Genomic DNA, 24,529 nt, shown 5'->3' on the forward strand with positions numbered 1-24,529 from the left:
TATCTCCCAAAGAATAGTCACATTTCATTGGTTAATCCATCCTTGTAGAATCAGTGGTTGTTTCCTTTGTGCAGATCGGTGCGGACCACCAAGAGGTAAATACATAGCGTTATTTTGAACAAAATACTGCGGAATATCGAAATCAGTTTGTGTAGAAACCCTGTGTGTGTTTGTACGTGATGCCTATATTCCATTGTTTGTTGGATAATATGTTATTCGAATAACTGTTAGGTAACGATCGCTAACAGTTAGCCAATCCACAACAAAGCATGCCGGGGACCTTTGCGCATCTCTAATACTGGCTAGCTTTAGCTATCGACCGTCCACAAAACAACATTGGTATGCTATGCTATACTAAGGGTAGCTAACGTTAGGTAACGTTATGTTTCTTCGTACGCTTTGTGGTCCAACACTCCTGACTGCATACCAAAGTGTGTTTTAGAATGTGCTATTCAAATTATATTAGGGTCTCATTCATTTTTGTTCTCAGCGTATGAGTTATAGAGTCAGCTAAGTATCTAAGTATAGCTAGTAATAAACAACACAGCAAGGTGTCCAGCTAGCTAGCATTAGCCTGCTAATTGAGTCAGACATGTTGTCTTCTGAAAGCAATGATCCCAGCCTTGTCTACAGGATGGATTGTGAAGATTTTCTTTGTCAATTTACGCTGCATCCGATATAAATTGACTGTCCGACAATAAATGAAGAGTAGAGACTAGCCAATTGGCAGTAATGAGTCATAAAATGTAGTCAATGTAGTGACCTAACTTGGCGTACCCTGGCGTGCAACTCCGGTGTCTGACTTAACGGTGACTGTCGTTAAGACATGTAAAAGTGAACTTCCCTTACCTGCTGTCACCCCTCACCGGGTCTGTGTTTTGTTCTCATTACCATGTTTGTGATTCTGTCTTTATTTCTTAGTGATTGAATGGATATTACCAGGTGCACGGACAAATGGGTAACGCATGACATGGCTATTGTACTGTGCAGCTGTCATCAGTTTGTCATCATTGCACATTTTCCAACGCATCCGCATCCTTGAAAGGTTGCGGGCTAGCAAGTTTTGCTAGATGACGGAATTTGGACTGTTTATGCTGCCATAAACTATTTAATATAGGCCTGTTTTTGAATTTGGCGACGCAGTTCAACATCAAATAATGACCGCTAAAAGGCTTACGTTTCAAAACTTGCTATACTCGTTGTTATGGAGCACAGCCAACAGCTGAAGGCAGTGTCAAAAGCGCTAGCTTTTCACATACATTCATCCTGATCACATTTGTTTAAAATATGTTAAAAATGAATATAACAGACGGAAAACACCGTGTTCATGCTCATGATTGTCATTTTGATGACTGAAAATGTAAATATATAGATTGGCTGATTTTCAAAGTCCAGTAATTAACAACAAACTAAGTTATACATAATGTAACTCAGCTATAATAACACTCATAGGTCACCATGGAAGTGAAGTGCCCCTCTTCACTGAAGAATCATTTACCAGTTTGAGCACTGTATAGGCCTAGGGTCATACAGCATATATTTATGATTTTTTGAAATTATTTTTCTCAGGAGAGGCCTGCATCGTCCTCCATGATGCTGTCCAGTAAGAAGTCTGACCCGGGCTCGTCTGCGTCTGCCTCCAGCATGGCGGCAGGAGGTGAGGGGGCTTCCGAGACACCAGGTGGCCCTCAGACAGGGGCTGTAGCCTCTGCCACACCGGGCCTCTCAGATGTTAAGAAGAAGGAGCGGGCTTCCCCCAGTGGTGAGCCTGGTGGGCCCCCCATGCCTCATCCGGCCAGTGCAGGGGCCCAGGATCAGGAGAACAGGAGGACCAGCCGACGCAAGAAAGCGAAAGTAGCCATCTCATATCTCCTGCTTGCACTTACACAGAGGGAGAATCTTCCTGTCTCTTTTTCAGACACAGACTTCCAGCATAGAAAAAAAAAAGATCAAATCACTCCTTGTTATATATCAAAACATCTCTCTTGCGCGCATGCTCGCACATAAAGAGAGATGGTGGTAGAATCTTCCTGTGCTCACAGACACTGACATAGATCTAAAGTAGAAGTAAAACTCCATCATTGACTGTTTCCATAAACTCCATATTCCGATTAAGGTCCATATTCTGGTTATGTCAATATTCAGAATAAGATGTTTTCATGTGCATCAGAAAATAGAATCTTACCATTTACATGTTAATGGGCATATTCTGAATAAAGCAGTAACCTGCTGTAGAAGTAGGCTAGTATCTGCATCATGACATCTTAATGGTCTCTGCCCCTGAATTTCATTCATGATCACAAAATAGGTGAATTTGGCCTGATTAAAGCTGCGATTGTTTTGCAGTGAATAGAGTCTGGTCACTCATGATTGGGATTATTTTACTAGCCAGCATGGTGATGGGTGTAGAACTTTGAAATCATTGGTCCAGCTTAACCAACATTGATCAGATTCTTAACGTTACTTCCTACTTCGCCTAAACTTTACGAACTGACAATAAACAGCATCGTCAGTCAGGAAACGATATATCTGGGCATACCTTTGCTGTAAACAAATTAGTGGACAGTTTGCAGGCGTTGCTTCTACTGTTTACCCCTGTTTAGCCCTTTCGGTTTCGAATCTATAGCTCATGCCCTCTTGTTGCTTGGGCAGGTAGTCTGCCGACCGGGGGTAACACTAGTGAACTATCGTGTCCAGACTAGTATCTCCCTGAAAGGAGATCTAATGGCCATGGGCATGGAATATCAGGGAATTTTGTTGTAACAGTTTAAAATGTACTTGCCAAAATACATTAATACAAATATTTACATGCAGAATTGGTGTACATTTGGTTATTAGCTTTACTGCTTAATTGAGTAGCCCAGCTTTCTTTATTCATTGCCCATTTATTCACATTATTTATATAGTAAGTCATGGAAATTATTTTTTTTGTTTGGGAAAGTACATTTGACTTAGACTAGGAACCCTGTACAGCCTACTTTCACCCATTTATACATTCCATCAGGATATTTCAACTTTCAGGTTCCAACTAATGTGTTTACATGCCACAATTCCAGTTAAAAGAGGCATATGCTAGGGGTGTTATTCCGGTTTTAGTATTCAGAATATGAGCTTAATCGGGTTATGGCAGCTGGAATAAGGTGTATACATGACTCAGTCGGAATATTGTCATTATTCCAAATAAATCCGGAAACGTAGTCAATGTGGTTGTCATGAAGGATATAGGTCTTTTACACACTAAAGGACCATGCATACTGTGGATCATTGCCTTGAGTTCATACATAGGTTTGTATCACAAAGGCAATATTGACATGTGATTTCCTTTTTTCAAGTTTTGTTTTTCGCAATTCCACTTTTCCATCAGATCCGTGTGTATTCTGCTGCCAGAATAGATCTCTGTCACTCTAGTCAATGTATGTTATTCCAAAAGTGTAGCGTTGTGCTTGGTCTGTTTTTTTTTACAGGTGGCGCTTCTGTAAGCTGTGTCACTGTCAGATCATCCTTGTCGCAGAAGATGTACTGAGATATGAACACGATATGTAAACATTAAACAGCATATCATATGTCAACTAGAATGCACAACTACTTAACCTCTTCTTTTTTGCCGCTAACAGGGGCTCAAACAAAGGACAGGGAGATCCTCTCTGCTGATTAGTGTCTCCTATCAGCTGGGCCAGAGTATCGTTTTAATGGTGCTTTCATTGTGCCCCCTGTTGCAGGTGGAATATCGCGAGATGGACGAAAGCCTCGCCAACCTCTCGGAGGACGAGTACTACTCAGAGGAGGAGAGGAATGCCAAGGCAGAGAAGGAGCGCAAGCAGGTCATCCCTCCCCCAGCTCCTCCTGTGGAGGAGGAGAACGACAGCGAGCCTGAGGAGCCGTCAGGTGAGGAGAGGAGAAGAGAACCTCCTATCGGTCGTCTCCACACTCATTGGTGGAGCCAGCAGATTTCCTTCGGTCCTGAAACTGCAAACTTCTCTCAGTGTGACATCATAAGTCAGTCTGCTTTGGTAGTTCTGTTGTGTTTACTGCTGTGACAACCTGTTCCGTTCTGTTCTGTTCTCTTATTTGCAATTGGCTGTTGCTGTTAGTGCTATGTCAGAACCCTGTGCATAGAAGTCTGTCTTTATCCGCAAACGATATACTTAGTCCTGTTTATGCAGTGTGACTGGATTCCCATATGTGTAATCATGGCCGGGTCTAGAATGGGATTGGCGGGGCCCAAATGTGTCTTCTGCCCCACCTAATACGTATGTGGCCGACTGACTGAAATTGCGTCCAAATTCACACCCCTCCTTCTCGGTTGTATTGCTTGTGGAGACTCGTCACACGTATATCCCACGCATATCATGTGAACTAGCAGAACCAGGGCGTTCCAATGATTTTAGCGGCAAGTTGCTGTAAGGACGGTTCGCGAGGAACTTAACGTTGAATTTACATGAAATTAAATCATATTTGCATTCTGCACACCCATTACTCTCGGTGAAATATCTCATGAACTCTTCGCTTCACACACAAAATAAACAGCAGACCTTACCGGATATGAAGCATGCAGGTATACAATAGGTAGTGTATGAATTGTAAGTATAAGAATAAGTAGTGTACTAGGAATTCGGTTTTGAAATGGCGGCATTCTACATGGTTTCCAACTTTGGGCTAAAATTCTAATGTAAACTATTTATGTCAGTACATGCATTTTTGTAAATTGCTTAGCCATAGAGTATCCTACCAGCATGATTCATATTGCCAGATTCCAGATCATCCCTACCTAAAGGCTGACATAAGGCATATGAATCATACTTTCCCAGCTATGGGTAGTCCAGACTGTCTTGAGAAAATATATAATATATATGTATAGATGGGTAATAAAAAATGCTGGAAATTATTAGGGCCGATATTTAGCATTTTTATAATAATTTGTATCGGTCATTTTTTCCACCGATAAGCCGATATGGAAATGGATAAAGAATGAAACGCGCTACTTTGTCTGTAAAGCGTCTCTCACTCCCTGAATTTGCTACTCTGTGGTCAAGAGCATTGTCCCGCCCACTACACCGTCTGATTTGTTAGTTAGCACGAATGCAGCCAATCAGGATCGAAGACTGAACACAGACAAAGTTTAGGATTCTCACTGAGGCAGACTGGGCTTCAGCTGTAGCCTACGGAGATATTTTTCGAAGGTAAGGAAGGTAGCCTACTTTGCTGAAGTTGCAGTGAATCACAATCATCTACACTGAAGTTACAAAAACACCACTTTTTAAGCTATTGTCTATTTGATCCGGATCAATTAGTAAAGCACCCACTTCCTTCATTTAGCTTAATTCCCATTGATGCACGCTACTGATTCTGTTTACTAGTTATCCCACAAACTTGGGTGCTGCGCTGTCGAGTTCTCTGCCTCCGCCTCGCTTCGTTAATTGTGAATAACGGGACACCTCGGGCGGACATAGTACAGACAAGTCCTAAATTATGCGATAGCTTAACGCCAAAAGCCTAATTGCTCCTTTTTTTGAAACTGACTGTCAGAAAGACTACATGCACCCAGGGCCAACCGTAATTTATTCCGACCTGAACAAAATCGCGTCCTGAGCTGGCTATTAACGTGCCTTTTAGGCTCTCAAAAGTGTAGCTTATAGCCTACACATGGACACAAATTGCATGCTTAAATAGCCTAAGAACTATTTTAAAACTGTTTTGTTAAACTATTCAACCGTAACACTTGCCATCACGCATGCACCTCTTCCTCTCCCTCTCCCTCTCGTGCACTCACACACACGATGGCAAAGCATCCTCTTTGTGACAGGTCCCTTAACAAGCACATAGCTCATTGTGCAGGCCTACTCTATGAAAATAATTGCTATCACTGACAATTGTGTATCAAAAGAAGAAAGAAAAGTTTGCATAATTAAATGATTTTGAATTAAACTTTTGCAGCATATAGCCTTTACTATCTACCCCCCTTTTTGACAACTGACATATCGGTTTTACATATCGGTTATCGGCCTCCTGTTTTGGTAATAATTGATATCGGTATCGGCCCTGAAAAAACCATATCGGTCGATCCCTAATACAGGGCCAAAAGACTAGAAAATGGTTCAGTTGTTTCCCTGCGTCAAAAGGGTATAATTAATGACCAAAGTAAACAAAAAAATTAGAAAATATTGGTATCAACAGCATTTATTGGCCAAATTGTTATTTTAAACATCGGTTTACACACAGATATTCGCATCCCTGCTCTTATTCTGTCACAATGTTCCATCTCCACCGCTTCTCATCTCTCCCGCTTGTCTCTGACTGTCCTACAGGTTTGGAGGGTGCAGCGTTTCAGAGTCGCCTCCCGCACGACCGCATGACCTCCCAGGAGGCCGCCTGCTTCCCAGACATCATCAGTGGGCCGCAGCAGACGCAGAAGGTCTTCCTCTATATCCGCAACCGCACGGTACGCCTCCAACCTCACAACGCCCTGGCCTGCCCAAGGTTTTTTCCCATGGTCACATAACGGGAGTTTTCCCAAGGTCACATAAGCTGTTGTGGGTCACGTAACGTAAGGTCACGTAACCTTGTGTTAATATGAATAAGTTTAAGAGTAATTTCATTTTTTATACATGCTGCCACCGTATAGTTATGAGCAGTGTTGAGGGATAACGAGTAATGCGTTACTGTAATTTAATTGTTTTATTGGGTAAATTGGGTTAGGTAACGCATTACAATTCAAATTTCAGTAATTAGTGACCGTTACTGAGTTAATAATTGACTTTCCATAGCAGTGGAGTAAGTAATTTTATCTTAATTTAAGAGAAGATTAAAGATTTAAGACAATTTAAGGTAAATTTACTTACTCCACTGGCAGATAAATGTAGGCCTACTTGTTTTTATGTCTTAATTATGACCGCCGCGCAGCGAAGCGGTCATATAGGTTTAGTCAGATTTTTTTTTTTTTTCTTCTCTTTTTTGCATGTCCAAATTTCCGTCAAGGATTCCCGGGACACTGAAAGACCGGGGTACACGAAACTTGGTGGGCATGTAACCCCATATGGATAGCATGGAACCATCGTTTTTCGTTTTGATCTGTAGCCCCCCCGCTGGACTGCACCCCCCGAAAGGAGGGTAGGGCAGACACAGTTTTCTGTGAATATCTCAAGAACTGTAGGGTTTAGGAGGACCATTTTTTTTTTGTATGTTGATCTCAAAGGGCCATGTCAACCCATTCCATAACCACTCATAGCGCCACCTAGTTAAACACAAAAAAGTAAAAATGAGGTGTTGTAATCGCAGGTATCTGTGACCTAACATAGTCAAAACTGCACGAAATTGGAAGTGTAGGATCATTATGACACCCTCTGAATGCATGCCAAGTTTCGTGGAATTCTCATGGGGGGCCACACAATAAATTAATTTATGTTACTATACACCAACTGGCCTGTAGGTGGCCGGAGACAGTTTTCTGTGAATATCTTGAGAACCGTAGGGCCTAGGAGGTCCACCTTTTTTTTGTATGTTGGTCTTAAGGGGGCATGTCAACCAATCCCATTACCACTTATTTCATGTATAGCGCCACCTAGTTAAAAATTAAAAGCAAAAAATTAGGTGTTTTATCACAATATCTCTGGCTGACATGGTCAAAACTGCACGAAATTGAAAGTGTAGGATCATTATGACACCCTCCTAATGCATGCCAAGTTTTGTGAACTTTTCGTTCATGGGGGGCCTTACAATAAAATAATTTATGTGTACATTTAGTGACCGTACACCAACAAGGATTCCCTGGACACTGAAAGACCGGGGTACACGAAACTTGGTGGGCATGTAACCCCAAATGGATAGCATGGAACCATCGTTTTTCGTTTTGATCTGTAGCCCCCCCGCTGTATTGGACCCCCCCGAAAGGAGGGTAGGGCAGACAGTTTTCTGTGAATATCTTGAGAACCGTAGGGCCTAGGATGACCAATTTTTTCCGTATGTTTGCCTCCAGGGGTCATGTTAACCCATTCCATGTGCACACATGTGCATAAACAGATACGCACACACATACATTCACAGTAATCATACGGATGACACATACTCACACAGTAGACATATGTACGCATGCATGCACATGCACAAACACACATACACACATACGCAGGCAAACACACAAGCACGCACACACACACACACACACACACACATAAACATAAACATAAACATAAACGTGTACACGGCCTTTCAGCGTGATTTATTTTTGTGGAAATAATGTGCTGGACTGGGCGGCGGTCATATTTTGTATCGCTCTGCGGTACATCTAGTTTAATAAGATTTTGACTTATTTTAAGAAAGCTCAAAGTAAGTATCTTTATACTAAAAACAATACTAACTAGTTTTTTTTAACACTTAAGATATAATTTTTTGCAGTGATGGTGTAGCCTGCACAACTTTGTTCATAATTGAAGAAGTACCTAGTAACTTCTAACTAATAACTTTTTTTGAGTAACGATCCCAACACTGGTTATGCGTTCCACCTGTTTCTGTTAAATTGTTTGTTTGTCAAGCTCAGCCTGAAGGTTAGTGATAGTTAGCTCCTCTACTTCTGAGAGTGAGGTGGCTTCTTAAAAGCACTTGTGAGAGTATTTGTGGGTCTCCTTGGTGCTTTTGGACTGTGTGTGTGTGTCTGATGTGTCTGTCTGTCTGTCTGTCTCCTCGGTGCAGCTCCAGCTGTGGCTGGACAACCCCAAAATCCAGCTGACTTTCGAGGCCACTGCTCAGCAGCTGGAGGCTCCCTACAACAGTGAGTGGCCATGATTGCTTTTGCAGCTTGTCTCTCTGCTAGCACTATGATGTCTCTTGTGTTGAGGGGGTTTCCATATCTCATCTATGCTATATCCCCGTTTTCTTCTGGACTCAGGTGACACCGTCCTGGTCCATAGGATTCACAGTTATCTGGAGAGGCAAGGTCTCATCAACTTTGGCATCTACAAGCGAGTCAAGCCCCTGCCAAGTGAGTTGTATATAGAATGTTTGTGAGCATAAGAATCCTTAGAAATTAAAAACTTTTGAACCATTGTTACCGTGGTAAATGAAGTCTCAGGGTTTTTGCTGATGTTGCCTATCTATATTTATTTGTGTGTAAGGAAGCTTGTAAATTTGCAATAGTGCATTATGACATGGAGAGAGTTTATTGGTAGCAGTGGTATTATGCCTGTAAAAGGCAGTAAAAGCCTGATCTTGTCTAACGGCCTGCATCCCTGCACAGCTAAGAAGACGGGTAAGGTGATCATCATTGGTGGAGGGGTGTCGGGACTTGCAGCTGCTCGCCAACTGCAGAGCTTTGGCATGGATGTGACAGTGCTGGAGGCCAGGGTGGGTAGAGGTCACACATGACATAGCTTCTTATGATTGTATAACTATGTGGCTTGGCTTTATTATTGCCATTATTTTTTATCATTTATACATTTGAGCCAACACATGCTGATAGTTTGTGGTCATCATTTCAGTTTGTAAAGGTTTTAAGATTATTATTATTAAAGTTATTATGGGTTGTCATTAGTTTTTCAATTGGTCGGTAGAAATGGTCTTGTGACCAGACCAGTGTCCTGTTTTTGTTCTGTGGGAATAATGATGGGGAAAAAAATACAAATAAAGTTGGGTTTTTCTGACTAAGTTGGAGACTAATTTTGCTACCTGCTTTTTCTCTGGTAGGACCGTGTTGGAGGGAGGGTTGCCACGTTCCGTAAGGGGAATTATGTGGCAGACCTCGGTGCCATGGTGGTGACTGGGCTTGGTAAGACAACATGATGATGCAGTCCTTGTAGCGGTCACAGGCTAACAAGGAGTTAGTTTTTAGTCAGAGTTTTTTTCTTCCATATTTTTTTTTCTTAAGTAATTTTGTGTCGGATGATTCCCGGGACACTGAAAGACCGGGTTGTATGACTGTTGACTGTACCCCCCCTGAAAGGAGGGTAGGGCGGACACAGTTTTCTGTGAATATCCCGAGAGCCGTAGTGCCTAGAAGCATTTTTGTGTATGTTGGTCTCAATGGGCATCAACCCATCCCATAAATGTATAGTTAAAAAGGAAAAAGCAAAAACGAGGCGTTTTAATCGCAGGTATCTTTGGCTGACACACATACACACACAGTAGACATGCAGGCATGCACACACACAGGCACGCACGCATGCACAGACTCACATGTATGCACACGCACACAGGCAAGCACACGCGTGTACACACACACACAAACACATACACGCACGCATGCACAGACACACACACACATGCAAGCAGGCACATGCACACACACACATAAACACATACTCACACACTCACACACACACCTCCCACTACCCACACACACACTCACAAGCGAAAACACGCACTGACAGAAGCACACAATACACAAAAGCAAACGCACAAATGCACACACTCATTTACATACACAAAAGTTGCAGGAGATTGAGTAGGAGATGGAGACAAATTGACAAGCGTGGTTTATTTTTGCGGAGAGAATGTTCAGGATTGAGCGGCGCTCATATTTTGTACCGCTTTGCGGTACATCTGGTTTAAGAAATTTTGCTTGCTACTGTATAAGTTCCCCACCAGATGGTGCTCTACACCACATAGACGGTGCTGTTCCTGCAGTCAGCCCTGTTGGTCTAGCATTGGCCTTTACTTACATTCTTCTCTCCCTGGCACAGGTGGAAACCCAATGGCTGTGGTCAGCAAGCAGGTCAACATGGAGCTGGCCAAGATCAAACAGAAGTGTCCACTCTACGAGGCTAATGGTCAAGCTGTGAGTACAGTATGGCTGCATCTGTGTGTGTTTGTTCTTGAATTGTCATCCTCTTGGCCTGTGCAAGTTGTTGAAGGTTCTGCTGGCTGATTGCAGCTGTTTAAGTCTTCTTTTCTCTCTCATTCAATTTATCTCGTTGAATATTGAATGGTGAAAGTTTAGCATTTAGTGACTTCCAAATTTAAAGGATGTTTCATTTTAAGACTTTGTTGTTTGCACGGTCCAGTCCTTACATCCACAACCACCATAGTGCTTGCTTGATATTGTCAGTAAAGAATGTGAGTGTGTGTTCGGTGCGGTCCGACGATGCATCTCAGTATTAGGATCTACTGATGACCCTTTTCCTAGTTTCCTGTTTCAAATGGAGGTGTTCACATCCTCCTTCCATCTATGCAGCCCAGTAGCATGGGGAAGCCTGAATAGACATTTTTAACTTTTGACCTTTGAAGCCCTGTCATGTGACTATCAGTGTTGTAATTCTCTCACTCTGTCTCTTTTTCAAGGGGGAACGCTGCACCAGTGTAAGTACTCATTTACTGAATAAATCAACTACTACTGCGTTCTCTTCAGAAGAACAGACACACACACCATTAAAGAATAATGTGGGCCCATCCTTTTCCTGAGATACGTCATTGCTTTTGATGCTCATTATTACTCCTACTACTACTACTAGTACTACTATTACTACTCATGTGTATGGGATCTTGTGTATGTGCTCCTATCCCTGTTACTTTGAGGGACTGTCTGAATGAGGGTTAGTGCAGTGTAGGAAGAAACATGGTTGGGGGTATAGAGGCTTCCGGAAGTGCTTGTATGTGGTATGTGTCTGTCAATTAACAGAAGATTGCCAATCAATGTAACAACTGCTGTAAAAACCTTGGTTGTTAATGAAGCCCAAATCTAACCTCTGGAGGTTTTGCCTGACTTTGAATGTTTGGTATTTGAGATGACAACACTGTAGGTTTTTGAGAAGGACTTCAACCTGGAAGTAGGAAAGCCTGATGGAAGGTTCTAGAGTGTAGACCAATAATTAAAATTGCATTCAGCTCTACACATGTATGGTTTCTCTTTCTTTCTTTGTTTTTTACCTTTGTATTTGGCCCCAGGTGCCCAAGGAGAAGGATGAGATGGTGGAGCAGGAGTTCAACCGGCTGCTGGAGGCCACTTCCTACCTCAGCCATCAGCTGGACTTCAACTTCCTCAACAACAAGCCTGTGTCCCTGGGCCAGGCCCTGGAGGTGGTCATCCAGTGAGTGGGAGGCCCATAGGAGCCTTTTTCAACGCACTTTCACCTTAATTCCTGTCACTCTGCCATATTCTATTACCTCCATTTCTCTTTCTCCTTAACTCTTGTCACTCTAGCCTGTTCTATTCTGTTCTGCATTCCATTCCATTTCCATTCCACTCCATTATAGACAGAATACCAGCTGAGATCATTTGGGTTGATTGTTTTTTTAATCAGGCAGCATATTTTATTAGATTACATTATGTGCTTACATAATTGCAAAAGGATTCTCCAATGTTTTCTCAGTTAACCTTTTAAAATGATATCAGATTAGTAAACAGAATGTGCCTTTGAAACATTGGATGAATGGTTGCTGATAATGGGCAATGTAGATATTGCATTAAAGATCAGCCATTTCTTTCTACAACAGTCATTTACAACATTAATAATGAAAACAAGGACATTTCTAAGTGACCCCATACTTTTGAACAGTAGTGTATATTTCACCGTGAAGGCCTTGCACGATGCACACAGGCACTGACATGAGTGCGGCACACTCTGCTTTTGATGTTGGGTTGTATGGAAAACAATGGAATATAATGGAATACAACCCACCACACCACGGCAGAACCCTTTCACCACCGCTGCTGCTGTGCACTGATCAATTCTGATCAACTCTATTTAACTTTATGCCGTTCTTTAACCCATTTCTATTTCACATCAGCACCTGTACTCATTTCTATTTTATTCACCTCATTCAGCTCCTTTTTTTTTCTCCTCAGCTCCAAACTTTGTATGCCGTTATTGTATGGAAATGGTTTGGGCATTTGTCTTTTGACATGTGGTTCATTCTTTATAGCTTGACTTGAGAGGTGCCTGCTCTTCTTGTTAGGGTTTTTAGTGATGAGACCCCCTGCTGACCGCATGGAATTCTTTGAAATAGATGGACCTAATGCACACTGATTGTGATCGGTTGACTTGTTAGATTGATTGCTTGAATATCTGCACCTGCTGTCTGACACTCACATGATACCCTGTATACCCTGACTCACCACACACCTGATTAACTTCCTGAAGAAGGCTAGACGCTAAAACGCGGTGAAGGACTATGGTCTATAAACATGTAGATTTTCCCATTAAACCTTTTAGCCTATAGACAAGTGCCTTGGATTTTGGAAGATTTTTGCTGAATTGCTCATGCTCCTCCACCAAGGAGCACCGTCTTGGCCACAATACCATTAGTTCCAAGAAACTCTCCAGATCTACTGCTTTCCACACTGTATTCTATTTTTGCACACTCTCTATTCTACTCATTTCTATTCCTTCAATGCAATTCTCTAGTCATCTCCCCTAACTTCCACTCCACTGCCTGTTGAGTTCCTTTCCCAAAACTTCATTGCTCTCCTTATCTGCAAGCTCTGGTCTGATGTTGCTGGGCGCCTGTGTGCAGGTTACAGGAGAAGCATGTGAAGGATGAACAGATCGAACACTGGAAGAAAATCGTGAAAACTCAAGAAGAGCTCAAGGAACTCCTCAACAAGGTACCTGAACTGTTCTTACACTACCTTCACTTTCTTTTGTTTAACTATGGTGCCTAAGAGTATTGCCATGACTTCGCAACGGGCTGGGGCACCTGCACCATACGCTGGTGACCCGGGTTCGATTCCCGCCCTGTGGTCCTTTCCGGACCCCACCCCGAGACTCTCTCCCACTCGTTTCCTGTCATTCTCTCCACTGTCCTATCAAATTAAAGGCATAACCCCCCCCCACCCCCCCCAAAAAAAAAAAAAAAAGTATTGCCTTGACCTTAATTCACAACATTTCACAACTAGGTATAGTATTTGTAAGGGTCCAGATGAGCAGAGACTAGGGACTTTTTATGGAATGTTGATGACTTATATTGGTGCTCCTTTTCTTATCTCCATCCCTCCATTTTCTCTCCATTCCTCGCTCTCTCCCTCTTCTACCTCTCTGTCCATCTGTCTCAGATGTTTGCCACTAAGGAGCGGGTGAAGGAGCTCCATCAGCAGTATAAGGAGGCCAGTGAGGTGAAGCCTCCCAGAGACATCACAGCTGAGTTCCTGGTCAAGAGCAAACACCGCGACCTCACCGCCCTCTGCAAGGTGAGACACAAGCTGCCACAGCCCAATTAGTCCCTTATCGTTAAGTCAAGGTGGCAAAGTCTAGTTATGATTTTTGTAATTCTCCATGTGTGACTGTATTTATCCAATAATTGTGGCACCTGTCTTTTATAAAAAAAAAAAAGACATTTCTGTTTCACTTCAAGGTTGGATTTTTTCCTCATTGTTTTCATTGTGAGATTACAATACCAATAGATTATTTTTTAATGCCTGTTTTTCATCAGCTTTACCAGGGGTGCCAATAATTCCAGGGGGCAATGTATATTGTAACATTTGTTTTAAATTCAATTCAGTCCCAAGTATGCTCACTACTTCTACAGGTATGTTATCCAGGCAGTGTGGCAGTTTAACAAAAGCAGCCAAAAGTCTTTGAATGAAACCTAGCCAGCCATGAAGAAGAGTCTTTGGTCTAAAATTGATCAGAAGTGTTTGAATTCGGCCTGGCCAGCAATGAAGAAGACCCTTTAGTCCAACGTGATCAGACAGCCTGCTGAATTACCAGGCCCTTTATCTAAATGTGTAGTGCCATACCAGAGTGCTTTAGGGACATTTTATCCATTCCTCAGTCTCGCACACAAACAAAAACACACTTTTTTGCACCCTTCTTTCTATGAGAAGGGCTTCTGCACCTCTGTCAGAGTTGTTTACGTTTGAGTGTTTTTTTTTTTCATAGCTCTGCCTCCAAGTGGAACCATAATTATTAATGGAGCACTGAGCCATGTTAACGTGCCACGCAACTATTTATACCTGCACTCCGCATGGTCCATTTCCCGCAAACTAATCTCTCCCTGGTCTTCAGGAATGTGCACGTCAGAACAGCAGGAAAAGGGGATTGGTATAAAAATTGAGGACTAGTGCAAGAAATAAAAGGGGGGAGGGGGCCAATTTGTCAACATTCCATCTCCCACACAGTCCCTCCAGCTGTGTTTGAGATCCATTAAAAGCACTTATGTTGTTAGGCAGATAATTGGAAGTGATTAAATAAAGGCATTCTTTGTCACAAATTCCCCTCTTCAGCCTTATTTTACAATGGCGATTATGGAGGAATCCCTGTCTGTCTGTGCATGGCTCTTGGAACTATTAGTGCAGTCAGTCAGAGGCCTGCCTCTTTGGATTTCTAGTCCATGAGCCCTTGTTGAACTGTTGTCCTTAGTTTTACTGTTGCAGATCATTTTAGACACATAGCATACTATAGTTCATTTCAATGAAGGATGTAAAGATTGAACACCTCTCTCTCTCTCTCTCCCCCCCCTCTCTCTCTCTCTCTCCCCCCTCTCCCACTCACATCTCTGGGACCTTCTCTACACACCTCTGGAGTCACATCTCTGGCACCATCTCTCTCTACACACACACACGCGCTCACATTCTCTGAAGAGTGATGGGATATATGATGGGATATATTACATTGCACAAATATGTTGTTTTTCAGTGTGTGTGTGTGTGTGTGAAACATGTTCACCATAGTGTGCAGTAACTGAAACCAGAAGGCCTCTGCATCAACTTTGTCTGAACAGGGCGTGCAAGAGAGCTCAGGGCAGCCCTGTGTCAAATGAGTGGTTGTTAAGAATGTGTACTAGTGAATCTTTCCTCTGTGCTCTGTGGGCTGTCTGCACTCTGACTACGCTCTGACTCCATGTGTGGGTTCTCGCCCCAGGAATATGATGAGCTGACAGAGATGCAGGTGAAGCTGGAGGAGAGACTTCAGGAGCTGGAGGCAAATCCCCCAAGGTGTGAACCACACACACACACACACACACACACACACACACACACACACACACACACACACACACACACACAGAAGCTAAGAAGCGTTGTGCCTGAGCTGTTCTAAAATCCCTGGAACCCACGGCCTCTTGGGGCTTATTGCTCAAGTCTAGGACATGACATTACGAGTCTTAATGTGTTTGTTTGTAATGTGTTGTTGATTTGTTCCTGCAGTGATGTGTACCTGTCATCCCGTGACCGGCAGATCCTCGACTGGCACTTTGCCAACCTGGAGTTTGCCAACGCCACCCCACTCTCCACCCTGTCCCTCAAACACTGGGACCAGGTACTGCCCTGCACTTCTTCCCTAGGGCACAGTTCACACACTCTGGGTGGAGCACTTTCAGCCCGTGTTCTTTGATGAGCCCGTGTCAAACTGTTGCTGTTGCTAATGACTTTGTCACGCATCAAGGATGTGTATTTGGATAAAGGCTGGAAAAGTCATATGTGTGTCTCTCTCTCTGTCTCTCCCCAACTCTCAGGATGATGACTTTGAGTTTACAGGGAGTCACCTGACGGTGCGTAACGGTTACTCATGTGTCCCTGTGGCTCTGGCTGAAGGGCTGGACATCAAACTCAACACGGCCGTGCGGCAAGTCCGCTACACTGCCTCTGGTGAGTTCAGGTCCCATATTACTCAGCTTCATGGTCTGTGTGTGTGTGTACGTGAGACAGGGCATACAAACTGCTATTTTGAGGGTGCATTATCAACAGCATAAGGTGAATAGCTTATTGTCTTTCTGGTACTGTGTGCTTAGCAACGAGTCTCTAGCAACACAATGCAAATACAGTCATTCATTAGACTGTAAATTTGGTGGTGTCCCTTTTATTTCTGTACATCGTGTAGGCTACACTCTCATACATTACATAAACAGAAAAAAGAAAACCCCAAAAAACTCTTAGATCCACTGTTTATTTTGATTGCACAGAACTTATCTGTGGGGGGGGTGTGGTGGTGTGTGTTATGTTATGTGTTATATGTGATATGCTGTATGAGGCTGTGTATGTCCTGCATACATTAACATCAGATGCTGCTGTCTTTGTTTGGAATGTAATGATGTGTGTGAAAAAGAATATCCTTATAGGACAATAAAAGACTCTATGCTAAGCACAACTTACATGACTCTGTACAGTTTAAAATAACCGAATAGGGATATAAATGTTTGTGTACTAGTATATTTCGAACGGTTAACCAATTATTTGACCATCCCTACATATACCCCTAATACTAAGTGTTCATCATACATGGCCCATGGAAAAGTTTCTCACAAAATGTGCACACACACAAACTTACACACAGTGAGGGAGAGGGACTACTGACTGATCTAAATTCCCTTGCTCCTTATCTTGTTATTTATGACCTGTGTGTAGGTTGTGAGGTGATAGCGGTGAACACACGCTCCACCACTCAGACGTTCATCTACAAGTGTGACGCGGTGCTGTGCACGCTCCCACTGGGTGTGCTCAAGCAACAGCCGCCTGCTGTGCAGTTTGTGCCCCCACTGCCCGAGTGGAAGACTGCCGCCATCCAGAGGATGGGCTTCGGAAACCTCAACAAGGTACATACGACACACACACATTCACACACATGCACAGGGTACATATTACACACACTTTTTACAGCCACATACTGCACACACAAAGGAACACAGCACAGAAACTCTCTCTCTCACACTCTCTTACACACACACACACACACACACACACACACACACACACACACACACACAGACACACACACGGTATATGAGGCACATATTACAGACACTCATTATGAACACCTAAGCTGCATACGATCAGTTAACCAAATCACACAGGTAACCACTTGTTTTGTTTTGACCATTTCCAACTGTTAACCATGCTTTTTGAGTGTGATCTTTTTGTGGTGTCATCACCATTCATAGGCCTACTAAAAGGCTACCCACCAGTGTGTTTATTATTATTTAAACCACCAAAATCTCCATAAATATAACTATAAATAAACCAATCTGGTACCAAACTGATGGATTTAATTTTACCATACACAACATTTTCTTGAACCCCTTCTAGACGGTTCAAGCAAGGTCTCCACCCCATAGTCTTCAAAACCATGTGTGAAACACTATACTTATGTTCTAACCACACACATATATATACAAGGTAACATATCTAAACACACACTACTGCTGTGTTGCTGCGAGATGCACCCTTAAGCTGATGATCTCAGGATGTGCCATGCTGTGATGAAGTAGTTCCTTCCCTTCCTGGCACCCTATTTAATGCAGAACCAAGACAGCCGTGAAAGTTAACAACCCCATGAATGCAAAACACACAGCAAAAAGAGCAGTTGAAACTCATACTGTGTCAACGTCACTAACACCCGCAAACCAGCCACACACGCCGAGAGCCCCTCCCAGTAGTTCTATGCCTCTGATTGGTTGTTGGTCAAGTACGTACTGTAGCTTTCTGACGTGGGTTGAAGGAACACTGATCTGTTGGCTGAATGAGTAGAAGTTACAGCATCATTTGGGACAAGGTCACCTGTGGACCAAACTTACAAGCCCTCTCCACTAAGAGTCAGCTGACCTGATGTAATAGCGTGTGTGTGTGTGTGTGTGTCTGTCATTTTAGCAGGGTCGGATTTGAGCCCTCCACACACACACACAGACATACACTCCAGAGCATCATCAGGGGGAGTGCATCACCCTCTGCGGTTCCTCATCGCTCTAATTCGGATGCAGCAGAAAAATGCTGCAGTATTATGCAACCCTGCAACCCTCCTGGGCTTTGACCAGCAGATGGCGCTCAGCATCAGACATGAGCCTGGCTGTGTCGCCACTAGCTGCTCTTCAGTATTGAAAGCAGCTGGACTAGGTCTGCCATGGCTATTAAGATGCTAAGTAGAGTGTTTTAAAATAGATTAAGTGGATAGATAAAAATTATAGTAACATATTTCACGTCACCTCAGGGTGAGCTCTGAATTTGTTTTCCGTAGATGATAAACTCTTGTTCAAATTCAAATATTTAACACAAACAAATTTGTTCTCATGAGTCAGTTTTTTAACTCTTGTCTATTTGTAAACAGTTTGAGGGAGAAGGATGTGTGCAGTTTCCAGGTTAAGTTAAGTTAAGGTGGGTGTATGTGTCTTCCATTCCTGTAGGTGGTGTTGTGCTTTGACCGTGTGTTCTGGGACCCCAGTGTGAACCTGTTTGGCCACGTGGGAAGCACCACGGCCAGTCGAGGCGAGCTCTTCCTCTTCTGGAACCTCTACAAGGGTGAGCTTCACTTCTGGAGACTGACACGTTGTTGGAATGCATGGTGGGGGGGTTTGTCTGCCTCTGTGTGCAGTCACCACAACTCTGTCCCCTATTTTTGTCCCTTCCCAGCTCCCATCCTGTTGGCATTGATGGCGGGAGAAGCGGCGGGCATCATGGAGAACATCAGTGACGATGTGATCGTCGGCCGCTGCCTCGCCATCCTCAAAGGCATCTTTGGCAGCAGTGCTGTCCCACAGGTGAGTCAGCATGAGTGGGCTGAAAGTCTGACATTGAGCTGACTGATTTAAACTGATGCTCTTCCTGAAGGATCGAAGAACCTTTTTCCAGGTTTAGAAGAACTAGTGCAGTACCCATTCAAACATGCTATTTTTGTAGAAAACCCGTAGCCCAATTATATGCCTCCAGGTAGGCCTGCTTTAAAAAGATGATGGGGGAAAAACATCATTCCAGCTAAGCTTCAATAATGAATACTGAATTTTTATATTATAATACACAAAATTTAAGCATGGCTGCATGACATTTCAAAATGATGTAAGCCTAACATAACAGCTGTTTAGAGTTAAGGCTATATGTTTAGCCTATTGAAAAACTTGATGATGGAGAAGACAAACCATTTTGTCAACCATCATCATATATGAAATTTACAACGATGTGACTCAAAAACATTCTCTGGTAGCCATTAACCATTACGCTCGTTTAAATTTGGGACCCTCCAGAATTATTGGCACCTTGGGTAAAGTTGACTAAAAACAGGTATAAAAAATAATCTTTTGATGATTCATTATACTCTCACAATGAAAACAATGAGGAAAATTCCACCCTTGAAGGGAAGAAAATTTATTGAGAAAAAGGAAAATCTCATAAAAAAATATATATTTTTAACGAAAACACGTTGTTCACAATTATTGGCACCCCTAGAAAAATCTTATATACAAAACCTATTTTCTTTTCTAATTTCAACTTATTTAAGTTAATCAGAGTGTCTGTGAGCTCTCAGAAGTAGTTCTAAGTAGTAGTTTAGCCTCTAAGTAGGCTAAATCCTCTAGTCATTTTTCAACATCAGAAAGACAAGAGAATACACTAAATTTAAATAAAAAGAAAGTGTGTTGACATTTGTAAGTCAGGGAATGTCTATACAAACTAGGTACTTTGTTGAAAATGCCTATATTTATAGTTAAAACAATGATTACATGGTTCTAATCAACTGGAAATGTGACAAACATGCTTGGACAAAGACCCAAAGTTATTTTGACACCACGTACAGTATGGAGGATGGTAAAATAGGCAAAAAATTCCATAGGAACCACTATTGGAGAGTTACAGACAAAGATGTCATCTTGGGGTCACCAAGTCCCTCAAAACATCTTCAAAAGTGACCTCATTGCTAATAGCTTATTTAGATGGCATGCTAGGGAACAGCCTGTCCAGTCACTTAATTACTAATGTAAACGGCATTGTTATAAACAATGTAATTACCAATGTAAACAAGTTACTAAATGGTACAGTGAATTTGTCTGGAAGTGTGGTCTATTGTCAGATGAAATGAAAATTGCAACACGTTTGGTGTGTTTGCCATATATATAAGAATGACTATACTGAAAAGAATCCCATACCTAATGAGAATTCTGGTGGATGAGCTGTACTATTGTGGGGCTGTTTTTATTCCCAAAGGCCTTGGGAATCTAATTAAGGTGCATGGCATCCTGAACAACAAGAAAAACCTGAACATTTTCAAAGGAAATCTGTCCATCTCTAGCAAGACACTAAAAGTTGGTCATGATTGGATCATTCATCATGTCAATGAACCAAAACAATTGTCCAGATCAAAACAAATATGGTTTACTGAAGACAAAATCAAGCATTGTCCATTGCCATCTCAGTTCCCTGATCTAAACTCAATAGAAAAAAAAGTGGGGTGAGTCAAAGAGGAGAATGCACAAGTGTGGACCTACTAATCTGGACGATCTGGGGAGATTTTTTAAAGACGAAATTAAATGTCTTGCTTTGTATTCTCAAACTTTATGGGGTGTCATGGGTTAATATTACAAGCTGTTTTATTGGCAAAGGGAGGCTAAAGAAGGTATTAAAAGTAGGGGTGCAATTGTGAGCAATGTGTTTTCGTTAAAAAAATATTTATTTCTTTGAGATTTTCCTTTTTCTCAAAATAAATTTGCTTCCCTTTTTTTTTGTGAGATTACAATAAATCACCAACAGATTATTTTTTTATACCCGTTTTTTTAATCAACTTTAGCAGAGGTGCCAATAATTCTGGAGGGTACTGTAGATTATACTCCATGTAGGTCACTGCCACTGTGCGTGTGTCTGTGTGTGTCTGTGTCCTTGAAATAACTCGTTGCTGTGCCCTGTTGTCCCTGCAGCCTAAAGAGACGGTGGTGACACGCTGGCGTGCTGACCCCTGGGCCCGCGGCTCCTACTCGTATGTGGCAGCCGGTTCCTCCGGCAACGATTATGACCTCATGGCACAGCCAATAACACCTGGGCCGGCAATCCCAGGAGCATCACAGGTACATGCAGTGAGACCTGAGCCAGCACTTGGCTGTGATAAGGAAGTTTTCAAGTACATTACAAACACTATTATTCTAGTCAATTACAGTTGAGTATTGGGCTATATATATAGGCCTATCATGAACTGGATATGTCCACTCCAGTGGGATGATGGGATGATGACCTGGTTTATTAACTATGGTGGGTGCAGACGTTCTCACCATTGGAGATTGGCTGATGGTTGGCTTTGGGTTTTTTTTTTTTCTCTCAACTTGATTACATGAGGATTTTGTTTTTACTGTACTGCAAATGCAACTGTCTCTGTCTGAGTCTGCAGCCAATGATCCCACGACAACCCATTATTGGGCTTGGCTCCTCATCACACCAGCTTATTAAAGCACCCCCCCTCCCAAATCTGCCGCTCCAGACCACACAAACATGCAGAGGAGCCACCACCATGACATGGTTTTAATTTCAGGGGTGGGGGGCGAGGTGGAGTCCTAATGAACAGGGCTCAGCTTATTTATGTGTGTGCTGTGCTGAAGAGTGGGGACACTGCTGGCGTAGAGCTGTCCCTCCGAGTTTATTTGTTCATTAGTGCCGACTGTAAATCAATCATGAATAAGCAAGGAAGCATGTATTTAGTCTGGGAGCTATAAGATGGTGTTTTTTGTTACAGGATAGGTACATGCATGCATCGGGGATTGGTACTAGTGTATTGTGCATTATCATCCTCCTGCTTTATAGAGATCTTCTACATCTTATACCTTTAACTTAGAAAAATGGCATTGGTGTTTTGTCTGTTTGTCGGCCCATGTGGAAAGTTCATGTATGTCCTAAAACATTCTCTCTCTCTCTCTCTCTCTCTCTCTCTCTCTCTCTCTCTCTCTCTCTCTCTCTCTCTCTCTCTCTCTCTCTCTCTCTCTCTCTCTCTCTCTAGCCTGTTCCACGCCTCTTCTTTGCAGGCGAGCACACCATCAGGAACTACCCAGCCACAGTGCACGGTGCCCTGCTGAGCGGCCTGCGGGAGGCCGGACGCATCGCTGACCAGTTCCTGGGCGCCATGTACACCATGCCACGACAGGCCACACCCACAGCCAACCCACAGCCTGCCTCTAGCATCTAAACCACTCCCACAGTCATGTCTGAATGTCATCATAGGATTACTAGTCAGATGTATGTGTGTGTGCCCGCCTGCTGTACAGTGTGTACAGTGTGTGTGTGTGAAGGAGGGCCGGCGCGTGTGTGTGTGTGTGTGTGTGTGTGTGTGTGTATAAACACTTGCCTTCTATGATCGCCAATAACTGATGGCTGGTCTGCCAGCTGAAGAGGTCAAGAGGAACTCAAAGGCAGTCTGCTGACCTTTTTTCACTATTCTTCAGATGCCCTGGTCTGTCTGTCTGTCTGTGTCTGTATGTCTGTCGTTCTGTCTAAGAAGGAGAGGTGACTTGACCTCTCTAAACTGAGCCGTCTACCATGTTCATTACAGCATTAACACACACAAACACACACACACACACACACACACACACACACACACACACACACACACACACACACACAAACAACCATTTCCCACAGCAAACAGAAGAGGGACTGAACTCTCTGCTCTCCAAACTGGAAGCTGCACTCACTTCATGGACATGTTCTTTATTTTTGTACTGAGATTATGTTTAGTTGCTCCACGGTGATCAATAGTGTATGTTCCAAAAGGATGTCTTCTGAAGTGAAAGCTTCTACAAAACGCTTCTGTTGCAGAGCTAGATGTAGTGTCAAGATAAAATAACTAGGTAATGTTTGTAGTCCATGCAGATAGTTTTACTTTGTGAAAATATATTGAAGTCTAAAGCATAGATTTGTGTTGCCTGCTCTGTTTGCAAGCTGCTTGTTTTTTTTTTTTTCTGTTGTTTTTTATTATAGTTATTGTCATTGTGAACCTTTTTTTATATTATGGAAAGAATTTGTTAATTAAAAGATCTAATAAACAAGCTGTGTCTGTGTGTGTTTCGCCGTGAGGCGTTGGTCAATAAGACAGAGCCCAGGAGGTTATGGCATAGCAGACGTGATTGCCTCAGATGCCTCCTTTCTTTTCATTGCATTCATGCATGTTGCAGATGCCTTTTCTCCAAAATTACAAAGGAGGCCATAAACAGCTCAAATAAACACACTTAGAGAACATTCCTTCAACATGACTAACTGAGATTTTATCAGGTGTCTAACTACTAGTGAAGCAAAGAAGTCACACCAATTAACAGATTAGACTGGCATGGAAAGTCACCAATGAAGAACCCAATGGCATGGTGCCCTACTGTGTGAGGTGGGGTGGTGGTCTACGGTGGTGGTCTGTAAAGGACTGTCAGAGGGCTGTAAGTGAAGTGCAGAGTCGCTTCCTCTTCCAGCTCCCCGGGGGCTTCTGTCTGATGCACGGAGCTGCCCTTGCAAAGGCCTCGGCCCTCTCATGTTTGACCTCCCCATGATCCTACTGGCCTGCTCCCCAGGCCCTGCGGCCACCCCTGGCAGCGGCAAAGCACAGTGGGAGTCGGATTGACCGCTGGTGAAATTAGACCCGGCAGCTCGGTTTGCGAATGCAGTCCATCACCCCCATGTGCACTCTCCCCTTTTTCAGTCGTCTGTTTGCACATTTATTTTTTTTATTTACTGAGCTTATTCCGTCTGACTGGAACATGGTGCCCGATCTCACTGAGTGTGGAATTAAGCAAAGGAGACAGTTGTTTGGAACGGAGAGAGAACAACAGAAAGGGAAAAAGCATGATGGAGGGCTGGGAAGGAAACAAGGAAAAGACGGTGAAAGAGTGAATCATTGAACGCTGATTTGTCCCCATTCGTTGCTCTTTTGATCACTACAGA

The 24,529-nt window shown here is 43.0% G+C and overlaps 1 protein-coding gene across 5 annotated transcripts; it reads left to right on the top strand.

Moving 5' to 3' along the window:
- Positions 1–25: 25 nt before the first annotated feature.
- On the top strand, positions 26–23,649 carry kdm1a (lysine (K)-specific demethylase 1a). Of its 5 annotated transcripts, none has more exons than XM_048227400.1 (22): positions 28–95; positions 922–958; positions 1,570–1,854; positions 3,717–3,885; positions 6,306–6,439; positions 8,686–8,764; positions 8,882–8,974; positions 9,230–9,336; positions 9,676–9,757; positions 10,671–10,765; positions 11,269–11,286; positions 11,872–12,014; positions 13,441–13,531; positions 13,979–14,113; positions 15,786–15,859; positions 16,073–16,184; positions 16,381–16,513; positions 17,270–17,457; positions 19,039–19,153; positions 19,265–19,392; positions 21,535–21,681; positions 22,602–23,649. In XM_048227400.1, the coding sequence occupies exons 2-22, from the start codon at positions 929–931 to the stop codon at positions 22,785–22,787; spliced, it is 2,544 nt and encodes an 847-aa protein (XP_048083357.1). In that variant the 5' UTR covers positions 28–95; positions 922–928; the 3' UTR covers positions 22,788–23,649. The 5 variants fall into 5 exon arrangements, with proteins under 5 accessions (XP_048083360.1, XP_048083357.1, XP_048083359.1 ...); XM_048227402.1 differs by having other exon boundaries at positions 3,720–3,885; XM_048227403.1 differs by lacking the exon at positions 922–958 and having other exon boundaries at positions 26–95.
- The last annotated feature ends 880 nt before the right edge of the window (positions 23,650–24,529 follow it).

This window comes from Alosa alosa, chromosome 19 (genome assembly GCF_017589495.1).
Source record: "Alosa alosa isolate M-15738 ecotype Scorff River chromosome 19, AALO_Geno_1.1, whole genome shotgun sequence".
Classification (NCBI taxonomy): Eukaryota; Metazoa; Chordata; class Actinopteri; order Clupeiformes; family Clupeidae; genus Alosa; species Alosa alosa.